The sequence below is a fragment of the Oryx dammah genome, unplaced genomic scaffold (genome assembly GCF_014754425.2).
Source record: "Oryx dammah isolate SB20612 unplaced genomic scaffold, SCBI_Odam_1.1 HiC_scaffold_9, whole genome shotgun sequence".
Classification (NCBI taxonomy): Eukaryota; Metazoa; Chordata; class Mammalia; order Artiodactyla; family Bovidae; genus Oryx; species Oryx dammah.
In genome coordinates, this window is record NW_024070193.1 from 1,497,575 (window position 1) to 1,510,804 (window position 13,230).

The window sequence follows — 13,230 nt, forward strand, 5'->3', positions numbered from 1 at the left end:
CCATCCCAGGCCCGGAAAAGCCCCTGCCTCTTTGGGAGGAGTGGACTCAAGACAGTCATGTGTGTGCCTCTCTCTGGCTCCTTCACAGCCAAGACAGTCCTGCCTGAGGGCCGGGGCTCGGCCGCGCAGCCTGGTGAATTCAGGCAAGCTGTTTACCCAACCTCGGTTGCCCTCTCAGACAGAGAGAGCAGTGCTGCCCCGAAAGGGTGTGTGAGGAGGAAATGAGCTGCTGTGTGCAAAGCCCCAGGGCGGCCTGGCCTTCCGCTCTGGACCGACCTCGAGGAGCTGACGCTCTGACCGGAAATGAGCAGCTGGCGCACAGGCTGCCCTCCCCACCCCGACCCAGGGGCTCCCGGGAGCCGGGGAGCCTCACCCGCCGTGGGGTCCTCCTTGGGCAGGGCCACCAGCGTGTAGCAGGTCCCGGGCTGGTTGTAGGGCAGGCTCCGGGCGGGCACGTAACACAGCACCTCGTAGGCCTCCGTGGGCTCCATCTGCACCGTGACGTTCTCCAGGGTCTGGTCGTTGAGTGTGTTCGTGCAGTCAAACTGGACCAGGGAGCCGAGGGGCCGATATGCTGAGCCGGGGAGTGGGGGGCCCCCCCGAGCTGCAGAGGAGGCGTCGGGAGCCCTGCCTCTACCCAGGGCCACTCTGATGCCCGACCCAGGCCCCCTGCCCAGACCCCCCGTCTCCATGTGGACACATGGGAGCCACACAGGCCCTGAGTCAAGGACTCGACACACAGCAGCTGGAGGCAGAGCCGGCATCGCGCCCGGCTCCAGCCACCCGGCGTGGGGGCCCCCCCGGAGGCCCCCGCTCACCTGAAAGACCATGTGGTCCGTGAAGGTGTGCTTCGTGCAGCGGACGACGTACTCCGTCTCCGACTCGGTGAGGGCCACAGGCTCAGGCGCGGACTTGAAGAGGGGCCCCAGCCCCTGGAACTCGGGCACGGCCGCCAGCTGCTCTGAAACCCATTGGGCGCGCATTCACCCAGCGGCTCAGTGGGGTCTCTGATCAGTCCTCGGGCCCCTCACTCCCGGTTCCCCGACACACCCGAGCACGCCCTCCCCGCCATCCCACACGGTACGCCAGACCAACCGATGGACGCCAGGCCCACAGCCCGGCCTCATCCATCCAGAACTCCCTTAAGCTTAGAAGCTCAGCAAGGGTGCTCAGAAGAGGGAGACAAGGAAAGACAAAGAGGAAGCGAACGCTGCCGGCCACGGAACCAGGCAGAAGGACAGACCGCTCGCAGACACGTGGCCCCAGAGGAGAGGGGGCAGATTCAGAGTGTTACAGAACGCCCAGCTCAGAGTGGCCGGCGGGCGTCTGGTGCAGGCCAGCTTCCGGCCCCGGCGCACCTGGGAGAATGAGGCACTGGCAGCCGGCCCTGCTCCCCCCGCCGTGCTCAGGAGTCACCGCTCCAGAAACACCCGGGGCTGCGGGCATGGCAACAGCGCAGATTCTCAGGCCTCCCCAGACCCACCCGTCAGAGACCACCCTCCTCCTGCATCTCGACCAAGCTTCCCCTCGTGACTCTGATGCACACGGACGCCTGAGGACCGACCACTCGTCATGATCCGTCACTCACCTTCCCGGTTACACTGACCTCCACGTGGAAAAGAACTCTACCTGAGGCAGTATGATCCTCTGCCCTAGACTTGGTAGGATTTCGGGGACAGAGGGAGAAGGCAGGCAGTATCATGATTAATTCTGCTCTTTCCCCCCATAACGAGGCTGAACTCAGACCTCAGGACAAGGGGTGGAGCAGCGTTGAGTGAAACCACTAAGTTCGTGCCGATCTCTGCTGGCAGCAAGAGGGAAGGACCACACAGGGAAAGCCTGCGGGGAGAGCGACGCCAGCCAGCTCAGGGTCCCGGTTCAGCCACACCTGAGAGACGGCGTGCTGGTGGAAGACAGGTTGGGGAGTGGAAAGGACAAGGCGGACTTGAAATGAATCCCACCGTTACTGGGAGCCTGCTGTGAGGAGGCAGCACGAGTGCCGTGACGGACAGAAACCAGAGGACAGAAGCCGAGAGAGCACACGGCACGCGGCAGAGGCGGCGAGTCGGGGCGTCGGGCTGGGGCCACCCAGACGGGAGGCCGCTGCTGGGCCTCGAAGGCAGGAAGCTGGTGGACAACGCGGTCTGCCAACTAGACACACAGCCTCTCCCCTTAGAAATGCAGGAGCAGAGGGGCAGACGGAATCCTCACAAAACCCTGCCAGACAAGGTGGCCGGAACACATTTGGAGCCCAAGACACAGGACTGTGTCATGCCCTCAGCTCCGCTGAGCAGCGCCAGACGTCCCGAACCGACTGGGCCCAGGGCCTGCAGCACTCAGAACAAGGCCAAGGTGGCTCCAAGCCAGCTGGAGTTGGACTTTAATTCTTTCCGCCCTCCCCTTGGTGCTGTGCAAACTGGGGCAAATCACCGTGTCTCTCTGAACATCCAAATCCTCAGATCCCAAATGGATGTAACAACCTCCACTGAGGGTCGAGCACGCTGTCTAAACACTCTCAGAGACAGCATGCAGGGAGACCCGATCTCAGCTCCCGGGGGAAGAGCCACCGCAGCCTGCGAGCCCCCCACTCACCCTGGAAGATCTCCTGCCGGGTGGCAGCCACCTTCTCAGGCTGCTTGGTGGCGGCAACCGGGGTGCTTTCTGCAGGAACAAGCACGCATAGCTTGTTGAGAGATGGCCAGGGCACGTCGACCACAACGCCATTACTCAGGAAGTGTGATCTCCACCTCCCAGTGTGAAGTACGAGCACGGGAGACAGCGCGAGTGCTGTCTTGGCCTAGTTGTGTGTGCAGGTGGCTTCCTCTCCAGGGCCAGAGGCAGGCGGGGTAACTCCCTCCTCCCAGCACAGCCCCTTCTACCCTGGGCAGCTGCGGTGGCCTTGCAGGCCAGGCAGACCCTCCAGAGGAAGCCTGGGCCCAAGGGCCTCTGAAGGACACAGGTGCGCCTTACCTGTCCTCTGCTCTGCCATGGGCGCGGTGGCCAGGGGCACGGACTTGAGGTCGAAGGGCTTCTCCGACGGCTCCAGAGTGTACTGCTGCAGTGCCCTCTCCAGACCCGGGATGGACACGGTCAGACCTAGAGGCCAGAGCGAGACGGGGGCCGGGGGTCAAGGCTGTAGGACCCTGAGGAAACCAGCGAGACCGCCGAGCCCGACTTCGCAGGACACCCTCCCCTGCAGGACTGCTGCGAGGAGCGAATGGACACGGGCGGGAGTGCTCGGCAGGTTCGCAGGACTGGCGAGCGGTTCAGCTCTCTGGGCTATTCCCACCCTTGGGACCCCGGGCCTCCTGAGATGACAGTGAGGCCCTGCAGTTGCCAGGGGACTCCAGCAGAGGGCACGCCGCCCGGGAAGGCCGAAGCTCGGGAAGGGGCCTAGGGGAGTGGTCGGGCGAGGAGGACTCACCGTTCAGGATATAGCCTGCGTTGAGGGCCTTCTGCTTCTGCTCCAGGACGTTGAGGTAGAAGGTGGCCCGGTCCCTGACCTCATTGTCGTCGTCCATCACACACCTGTGGCCACAACATGGAGCTCCTGACGGGGGCCCACGGGGGGCAGGGGGGCGCTACAGGGCCCCAGCAGAGGGCGGGTAGAGGCGGCAGGGTACTTCCACCCCGATCACCAGATGCGGTGCCCGAGCATCAGAGGCACAGTGGTGGCGATATTCCCTCTCCCAGAGCCCACCCAGGGAGGGAGCCACGCGCCTGTATCCGGCAGCACATGGCACAAAGGACCTGAACGTGACTCCGCAGGCCCCCTCCCGGGTGCGCACCCCAGAGAACTGAGAGCAAGTCACACAGAGCCTCGAACACGGATGTTCACAGCAGCGCGAGTCACGCCAGCCGTGAACCGGCAATGACCCAGACGACTCCCGACTGGTGGCCAGACAAACACACGAGGGCTCTTCATGCCACGCAGGAGTACCTGCCCACAGAAAGGCGTGAAGTGCTGGCACGTGTGACTGCGCGGGTGAGCCCTGGAAACCCCGTGAAGGAGCCGGACTCGCGAGAGGCGCCACGCTGAATGCCTGCAGGTGCGTGACAAGTTGGCGCAGGCAAGTCCAGAGCCGGAGGGCGAGCGAGGGGCGGGGCAGGCCTGGGGCAGGGCTGGGCTACTCGCTGGCACACAGTTTCTCTGGGGTGGCAGCAGTGTTTTCAAGAATTCCCTGGTAGTCGAGTGGCTGGGACCCTGCGCTTCCACTGCAGAGGGCCCAGGTTCGATCCCTGCTCAGGGAACTAAGATCCCAGAAGCTGCACAGCGCAGTCAAGAGAAAAGTTCTCAACTGAGACGGCGGTAATGGTTAAACAACCCTGAATGTAACAAACCCATTGTGTGTGCATTTAAGATGGGGACACTGTGTGGATCGCGAGTTATAGCTCAATAAAGCTGCTTCTTAAACAGAAAACACCCCACATTAACACCCAGGCAGAGGGGCTTCTGCACAGCACCGTGTTTCACGCTTTCCTAGGTCTCCACTGTTTTCCACCATCAACAGCTGTGCATCTTTCTCCCCCTTTCCAGCTACAGAGACGGGGGGCAGCCGCCAGCTGAGGGGATGTTGCACGCACCTCTTCAGCAGCACCAGGATACTGGGCAGCATCTCTTCGTTCTGCGCCCCGAACTTGGCCAGAGCACTCACAGCGCCTGCGGGCACGAGGCAAACACAGCTCAGGCCAGGGCTCAGAGCAGGCCGGCCAAGCAGCCTCCAGGCCTTGTTTTTCCCAGGGGAGGCGGCCCTGTCCTTGGGCCCAGCAGCCCTTCTCAGCTCTGACCACCAAGGGGCCACAAGAGCTGCCCTCGATCTCTGTATCCTAACAGCCTCAGGGGCAGCGAAGGCCCACCTGACCGCAAACGAGGGAGAGAATGAGCTACAACTGAGGAAGCAAGAGCTGCTTGGGGACCGTCTGTCCAGAGCAGGCAAGAGAGGGCAACAGCAGTAAGTCTGAGTGGAATGAAGGGTCGGGTGGCTGCACGTGGAAGCCACACTCATTGAACAGAGTGTGTTATGTCAGTCACATCTCAAGAAAGCCACCATGAAAAAGAAAGACGAAATACCGAGAAGGAAGGAAAGAGAAAGGCAGAAAAAGGAGAAAGGCACATGACTGCGTACAGCGGAACAGAAGGGAGCGCCCGCCGGCGGCCGCCCCCGGGCCCGCAGGCCCCGGCCCGCGCCTGGCCCACGCACCTGCGCGCACCTCCGCGTGCTCCAGCACCACGCGGTTGTAGATGAAGCGGATGTACTTGGAGGGGCTGCTGGTCTTGGGGCCCTCCTGGCCCAGCAGGTGCAGGATACGCGTGGCCAGCACGGTGAACTCGCAGTCCTCGATGAACTCGCACAGGTGGGACAGCCCCGCCTCCTTGCTCTCCACGTTCTCCTCGATGATGCTGATGATGCAGTCCACGATGGCCCGCTTGTACTCGAAGCCGCCCTGCGGGCCGGGGCGACAGGAAGCTGAGCACCAGGCGCTCTGCGGAGCCGGCTGCAGCCCGGCCCAGCAGCCCTGCCGGAGCCTGCAGGCAAGGGCCTGGCTCTCCCGCCGCCACCTCCCTTCTGTGTGAAAGCTAAAGGCTCAGGCTGAATGCTCGCCGGGGCCATTCCGGACTAACTGAAGACGCTTTAATAGAAACCTCTGGGACTTGATTTTCTTCCCACCTTTGAAACAAAGGAAGAATGGGTGGTATAAAGACTGGAGGGGTAGAGAGTAGGGGGTTATCGTTAAATGGGAACAGAGTTCAGTTTTGCAGGATGAGAAAGTTCTGGAAATTAACTGCACTCCTGTGTGAAGGTATTTAACAATACTGAACAATATACATTTACAAACACTTAAGGTGATGAATTCTAGTGTGACAGTTGCTCAGTCTTTGCGACCCCATGGACTACACAGTCCATGGAATTCTCCAGGCCAGAATACTGGAGTGGGCAGCCTTTCCCTTCTGCAGGGGACCTTCCCAACCCAGGGATCGAACCCAAATCTCCCGCATAGCAGGCAGATTCTTTACCAGCTGAGCCCCCAGGGAAGCCCAAGAATACTGGAGTGGGCAGCCTGTCCCTTCTCCAGGGGGTCTTCCCGACCCAGGAACTGAACCAGGGTCTCCTGCATAGCAGGCGGATTCTTTACCAGCTGACTTACGTGGGAAGCCCTCGATGAATTCTACGTCACGTGTATTTTATGGCAGCGGTCTCCAACCTTTCGTCACCAAGGATCGATTTTTTGAGAAAATTTTTTTTATGAAAAATTGCAATGGCTAGAATATTTCTATACCAGATGACACCAGACAGACCGTTATTCATCTTCTGTTTAAGCATCGCCTCGGGGCATCTGTTGAGTCTATATGGCCAGGGTGGCACGTCGTCAGTTACAGCTGTAACCACAGTGACAGGCATGTTTGCACTGCCTGCGCACAAGTAGCCAAATGGGCTGCGGGCACCAGAAGCCAGGCAGCTAACAGGTGGGTCCAGGCCCGCCTGCTCGGGAACCAGCAGCCAGGCCACGCACTCTTACCTCTTCCCGCAGCATGGAGAACAGGAAGTTCATGAGCACGGCGTGCTTGCGGGGGTACTTCTGACACAGCGCGCTGATGGCCTGCACAACCACGACCTATGCCAGAGACAGGCGTGAGCTGAGGCCCAGCCCCGCAGGCGGCTCCTCCAGTCCCCGGGGCCAGTAGAGCCCCTCCTCAGGTGGGGTCGGGCCGAGGCACGGTAGGCCAGGGGTCAAGGGGACCTCCAAGCCCCCCAGGCAGGGCAGTGAGCACCGCGGTCCAAGGCCTCGCTCCACACTGTGGGTACCCCCCGTCTGCTCGTCTACTCAGAGCTCAGGGCAAGCGCACACGCATTCTGGCTGGCCCTTCCCAGGTCCTCCCGGGTGGCTCCCCCGGGAACTGCTGGCCTGAGGGTTTCCTCGCTGCACCAGCATGTGGAACGACCCCGTTCGCTCCGGAGTCAGCTCCCACAGTCCCTCCCCAGAAAGCGGGCTCCGAGGGCAGGCCGGCGTGCGCGCTGCTCTGCTCCCCTCTCCAGACTTTGCCCAGCACAAGATACAGTGTGCACAGGAGACAACAAAGGGCTTGACAGGCCTGGAGCTCCCCGCCTCGCCGACGAAGGCTGGGAGCAGCACCTCGCACAGCGAGGCCCCGCGGCAGCCCCCGGCCCGCCCCGCTGCGGGCGCAGCCTGTGGACCTTGAACTCATCCGAGATCTCGGACATGAAGGAGGAGATCTGCTTCATGAGGCGGTCGATGCTGCCCTCGCTGCCCGTCTTGAGCAAGGTGGTAATGGCCAGCGTGGCGATGCTGCGGTTTGCGTCTGTCACGAGGTTCTCCAGGTCCAGGTTGCAGGCCGTCACCGCGGACGGGTGCTTCATGGCCACCTGTCCGGGAGCAAAGAGGTGACGACTCGGACGGGCCACAGGAGGCCTCCCACCGTTCTGCTGGCCCTTCAGGTGGGCTCATGCCAGCACCTGGGGGACAGAGGCCAGCCCGGGCTGCACCTCCTGCCGCGGGGGCCCCCTCCCCCAGCCCTGTCGGAAGGCCGGCCCCACTCTGTCCACTGCGAACTCACCTTGTTGAGGGTGCGGACGGCAGCATAACGGAGGGCGGCCTTGGGAGAGCTGCAGAAGAGCTGGAGCACTGTGGGGGACAGACAGCGGTGAAGCCCCTGTGCAGCAGCCAGGAAACCCAGGGGCCCGGGAGGAGCAGGGACAGGGCACGGGGCACAGTTCGGGGACCAGGGCTCGGAGGCTGTTCAGACCCCAATCCTCCACTCACCTATTCCCCAACTTGCATGGCCACCCCAACTGAGCAGAGCGCACCTGTCCACCCCCAGGCAGGGCCTCACCCCTGGGAGACCCAGCTGCACAGGGCGGGCGGGGGGCGGGCCCTGGGCACCTGAGACGGCTGGGGCCAGCTCCTTGGCGCTGCACCCGGGCAGGTTGACGATGGCCGAGGCGGCCTCGTACACCACCATCTCGTGCTTATTGCGCAGGCAGCTCTCGATGAAGTCGAACAGCGGGCTGTCACGGCTGCAACGACAGGCGGCGAGAGGACGCTGGGGGCCCGCCCAGGGGTCGGGCGAGGGCTCAGGGGGGCGTGTGGCGGCCGCGGCGCCACTACCTGCCGTCCTCGTCCTCCAGCTGCCGGCTGGCCACCCGGACCATCATACAGTAGGCCAAGGGGGATTTGAGGCCGTGCCGCGTGAACTTGCTGATCATCTTGCTGACGGCCAGGCGGTCGTTCTTCCGCACGTGGTACAGGAGCCCCAGTGCGTGGTACTGGGGGGGTGGCAGAGCAGGGTGAGTGAGGCCTGAGGCCACGAGGCCCGCTCCCTGCCTCTGGGGTGGGCACGGAGCTCAGGTGTGGGCCACGCCCACCGAGCCACCTGGGACTCTGCAGGCCTCCGTCCCCCGACCCCGCCAGGCGCCACGCAGATGGAGGAACTGGAGACCAGGTGTCTCTGACCAGAAAGAGGAAGCGGGAGCCGGCCTGGGCTGGGGACATGTCGGGGGCCGTGCAGATGGGCGCCCTTACAGCAGGCCCTCGGCCCCCCGGCCCTGCCCCAGGATGCGTGGCTGCTGCTGCGAAGCCAGCAGGGGGAGGGGAGGCACATAGACCATCCCCTCTGCCCTCCGGAATCCTTACTGGGGCGGCGCTCAGGCCTTTTACATGGGAAGAAGCCTCTGTGATCCTGGAGGGTTTGAGGGGCCAGAGTGGGCCCCTGGAAATGAGATCCAGCACTAAGACATGGCGAGAGGGAACAGATGCCCACACGGGGGGCCTGCAGGTCTGGGCAGGAGGGCAGAGGCTCCCACTGAACCCTCACCAGGCACCAGGGAGATGGCAGCACACACCCAAAATACTACTCGCTGGGTTTTAAACCACGCCAATCTTTTAGCAGGAGCCCATCAAGTCTGTAAGCCAACTCTCCCTCCAAGAGATGCCCTATCTTTTCCTCAAACCCCCAAGTCTCCCCACCACGAGAAAAGGATCGAAGCCTGCTCTGGCCAGGGGCCGCCAGGACCTCCGTGGTGAAAGTCCATCCTGCTGGCCAGCGCGAGTGTTTTCAGCATCCCTGCTCCGTTCGCGGCTCACCTGGACCATGATGTTGTCACTGGATGCGGCCTCCTGGGCCTCATTCACCCAGCGCTTGACCACGTCGAAGCTGCACTTGAGCAGGTGCTGTGGGGCACAGGGCACGCTAAGCGGGGCGGGCAGGACGCCCTGCTGTCGGGACCCTCCGAGAGGGCGCAGACTCGGCACGGCTCCCACCCTCACTCCCCCTGCCCTGGCGGACTTCCTGCCAGGCCCAAATCCCCAAAACCTGTCACCCCAGGGCATGGGTCAAGGCCGCCAACTGGGCCCTCAATCCACCCAGAGTCCCCTGGGCACTCTTCACCGAGCAGGGGCTGGGACTCTCACAACTGGGGCCACACAGTTTTGGTTTTCCTTAGAAAGCGTTCTTTGATGTCTCCTCAGCCTCCCGAGCAGCCCCAGCGCCCCGCCCCGCCCCAGCCCTGGCCCCAGCCCGGCCGGCCGAGGCTACACACCAGCGAAGACACAAGGGCGGAGCTGGAGACGCTGGGCACCTTGTCCACGATGGCTTGCTTCATGTAGCGCTCGATGGCCTGTAGCATGGTGCTCTGCAGGGGCGCAGGCGACAGGATGTGGGGCGGAGGCCAGGAGGAGGGGAGCAGGTGTGCGCCCTGGGGACCCCGCGCCCCTCCCCAAGCGGGGCACTCACGTCGGTGATCTGGCAGAGGGCGCGCACGGCCGGGCCCCGGTAGCTGTCCTCCTTGCCGGTCATGTCCTTGGTCAGGCTGCGGGGACACGGCGCAGGCCTCACTCGGGGGCCGGGCCTGCTCCTACGCCCCACCCACCCCAACCGGGTGAGCAGGCTGGTGTCCATTATTAACCGGTGTCCGCTCTGGGCTCTTAACCCTTCATCAAGAGGTCTCCATGAAACTCCACACTGCCCGGGTCACTGCCCTGCTGCGACGGCTATCTCCCCGGGCAGGGCTTCCTGCTGCTGTCCCTGTCGAGGGGTGGCGGAGAAGCCCCGGGACTGCCCCCAGGTCCTGGCAGCTGCGTTCCACCCACCCCACCTTTGTCCTGCTCTGCCTGCCTTGCCCTGCAGGACTCCACTCCCCTAGTTCCAGGAGGCCTTTCCTGACCCAGATTCAAGCTGGCGGTCCTCCTGGCCTGCTCTCACAGCCGTCACCCCCCCCAGTGCCGGTCTGCGGGGTTACCTCCTGGGAAGCTCGGGGGCTGCGGAAGCCATGTCTGCCACACTCTCTAAGTGAACCTACACACGCGTGTGTAGCAAACCCCCTAAACGGCGTCGAGGCGAAGCACGTGAATGGAGCCCGGGGACGGCCCCGAGCCGAATGCCTCCCGAGCACAGCAGTCCTTCGTGGGAAAGTCTGCCTGTGGGCTGCGTGCACCCCACCGCCCACCCTGTCCCCGTCGCTTCTTCCCGGGCTCTCCTGGGAAGAGCTGGAGTTGCCATGGAAGCTCCGGGCTGCCTCAGCAGACCAAGAGGAAGCAGGGAAGGGATGGTTTGTGCCTAACTTCAGGCCAGAGAATTACAAGCAGAACCGCCCACCCTGGAGGCGCCACAGCTGGGCAGAGTAACTGAAGAAGGCGAGGAGAGAGGAAAGGAGGCAAGGGCGCTGGCAACACATGGCCGAGGACTGAGCTCAGAGAAGACGGGCTCGGTGTGGGTGCGGTCATCGGGGACCTGGGACTCGCCTGCTGGTCACGATGATGACGTCCTCTGCGATGCACGACATCTCCTTGATGGTCAAGTAGCACATTCGACGGAGGGTGGGCTGCGCAGGAGAGAAGAAAGCCCTGTGACCCCGGCTCAGCCTGACACAGGGGCAGCCTCTGACGGGGCCCCCCGGCCACCCTGAGAGCTGTCCCCCCAGAGGAGGGCAAGGGTGGCGGCACTTACGTCACTGGACTGAAAGAGCTTGGTCATGGCGAAGAAGGCCTCGGTCGCTTCCGTGGTCCCCAGGTGCTCCCCCTGTTTCAGTTCAGAAAGAAGCCTCAGCTTGGGACAGAAAGGCCGGAAGGCTCTTCCTGCTAAGACAGCCCAGGTCGGAGCCTCAGACCCGGCAGAGGCTGCATCAAGGGCAGCACCTCAGAGTGGGACCCTGAGGGCACCCGGAGATGGGCCGCCGGCTGCAACCACACAGGGGCTGTGCCCCTGTCCCCAACACACCCCAGTACCGTTTTCCGCACCCCCAACCTCACCCTGTTACCTGGTTTATGAGGTAAAGGATCTTGGTGAGGATGTGGGCACATTTCCGAGGGTTGATGGGCGTTTCGTTAAACACACGGGCCTGAGAAGACCAAGGATATTTACCTTCTGGCTGGGTTTACTTCCCTTCCACGAGTGTCCTCAAGCACGTCAGAGGTCTGAGCAGGCCCAGGGTGAAGAAATGCACTTGCCCTACCTCATTTTCTCATGAAAGCAGTTTTGTTTTCCTTTTTCTTTTTAATTCATCTATTAACAACGCCTGAAATCCTCCCTAGATATTACCTGGAGATGTGCTGACTTAGAGACTATTGAACACTTAGTAAAAGGCTTTTTTTTTGCGGGGGGGGCGGTGTCCACACCCCGTGGCCTGCATGCAGAATCTTAGTTCCGCAAACAGGGCTGGAGCCAGTGCCAAAGTGCAGGCGCAGAGCCTACCCACCGGACCCCCAGAGAAACCCTCAAAGCTTATTAACTAACTGCCAGGAGAAACAAAGACGGAGAAAAGGGTCAGCATAATGAATTCCCCATCTTTCCACAAACAGATTTCTCCCCTAATGTCCTACAAATCAGCACTCTGAATGTGCTGGCGTTTCAGTCACACTGACTGTGAGCATTCTCAGTGGAAGACCCAGGGGAGCAAAGGACACTTGCCTCCTGCAGCACCGCACTCTTCTCGAGGTGCTGGAACGGGTTGGAGCCTCCACCTTCCAGGAGAGAAGAGACGGGACTGAGCAGAGGTTGTGACCCTGAATTTCAAAACTCTCCCAGATGTAGACAATGGAGAAAGACGTCCCGATGGCTCGGAAATTCAAGCTCCAACTGCTCTGAACAGCAGTCAAAGCTCTACAGGCTGCCAATAGATCCAGCCAGCCTCCTCCAGGGAGCTCCGCTGCCCCCCAAGCACTAGCTGGCAGTCACCCAGCAGCCCTGGTACAGTGCTCGTGTGCCTCTCAGAGTGTCCTGCCTTTCATCCATTTATGCAGCTGGTACCTAGCTGAGCCCATACTGTGCGAGGGACCACCATCTCCAAAGACTAGGGTCTCTGCAACACAGCAGAAATCGCACTTGTAATTAACGACACACTTGAGTATCTGACTGACGTCTGTTCCCTCCACTCCGCTGCGACCATTCTTATATTCTTAGCTTGCTCACGAGCGCGTCTCACTAGCTCTGCTGCAGAGTCAGGGCGCAGTGCAATCTGGCACGCACCAGGACCTCGAAACGTTTGCTGGATCAATGAATCGGAGTCAGGGTTCTCAAGCGCCGATCCGGGCACTACCGACTAGGACGCCCCAGCACGGGCGCAGCCCCAGGGAATCCCTAGAGGACCACCGGGTCTGGCCCCCTCCCCTGACAAGTGGGGAAGCGGAGGCCCAGAGGCGCAGACCCGCCCAAGGTCACCCAGCGAATCGCGGCCGAGCTGCCGGGTGAGGGGCAGCGGAGCCCGCTCGGGCTCTCCGGGGCCGGCCGCGGATGGGCGCTGCACCTTCGCTCAAGTCCCCGCGGCCTCCCGGGGCCTCGCGTCCAGACGGAGGTCCGGTAGGAGGCCTACCCGGGGAGGGCGCGGAGGGCTTGCGCGGGAGCCCGGCTTCCCCCAGGGCCTCGGCCCTCTCACCCGATTCCTCGTCCTTCTTGTCGAATTTCTTCAGCATGGCGAGGTCGCTTCGGGAGCCCAGCGGCAGCCAAGGAGGGACGCGGCGGCGGTTCCGCACTGGCGACTTCCGGCCGGCCACGTCGCCCGGCGCTGTGCGCAGGCGCACTCCGCGCTCGGCGCACGCGCACCCGGGCGCGCCGCCGCGGGAGGCGTTAACCCGGTCCCGGCTGCGGGCGGCCGGGCCCTCGGCCCGCAGGCCCCGCGCTCTCCTGCCGGCACCGCCGGCCCCGCCTCACTGGGCCCGGCGGGAGGCTGAGCGCGCGCGCTCCCCAGGGCCCCTGAGGCGGCCGGCGCCCCCGGCAGG

The 13,230-nt window shown here is 62.9% G+C and overlaps 1 protein-coding gene across 1 annotated transcript in view; it reads right to left on the reverse strand.

The window, feature by feature from the left end:
• Window positions 1–13,029, reverse strand: part of COPG1 (COPI coat complex subunit gamma 1) — a 17,823-nt gene extending 4,794 nt beyond the window's left edge. The window contains exons 1-20 of the mRNA XM_040246657.1: window positions 12,888–13,029; window positions 11,924–11,976; window positions 11,274–11,354; window positions 10,964–11,035; window positions 10,759–10,838; window positions 9,752–9,827; window positions 9,558–9,650; window positions 9,103–9,189; window positions 8,128–8,285; window positions 7,903–8,036; window positions 7,577–7,644; window positions 7,197–7,385; window positions 6,520–6,615; window positions 5,202–5,445; window positions 4,585–4,660; window positions 3,425–3,528; window positions 2,971–3,096; window positions 2,593–2,661; window positions 819–961; window positions 374–545 (exon numbers count right to left, since the gene is read on the reverse strand). Coding sequence (XP_040102591.1) covers window positions 374–545; window positions 819–961; window positions 2,593–2,661; window positions 2,971–3,096; window positions 3,425–3,528; window positions 4,585–4,660; window positions 5,202–5,445; window positions 6,520–6,615; window positions 7,197–7,385; window positions 7,577–7,644; window positions 7,903–8,036; window positions 8,128–8,285; window positions 9,103–9,189; window positions 9,558–9,650; window positions 9,752–9,827; window positions 10,759–10,838; window positions 10,964–11,035; window positions 11,274–11,354; window positions 11,924–11,976; window positions 12,888–12,924 — 2,158 coding nt within the window. The 5' untranslated portion in view covers window positions 12,925–13,029. The remainder of the gene's footprint in view (window positions 1–373; window positions 546–818; window positions 962–2,592; window positions 2,662–2,970; window positions 3,097–3,424; window positions 3,529–4,584; window positions 4,661–5,201; window positions 5,446–6,519; window positions 6,616–7,196; window positions 7,386–7,576; window positions 7,645–7,902; window positions 8,037–8,127; window positions 8,286–9,102; window positions 9,190–9,557; window positions 9,651–9,751; window positions 9,828–10,758; window positions 10,839–10,963; window positions 11,036–11,273; window positions 11,355–11,923; window positions 11,977–12,887) is intronic.
• Between the last annotated feature and the right edge of the window lie 201 nt (window positions 13,030–13,230).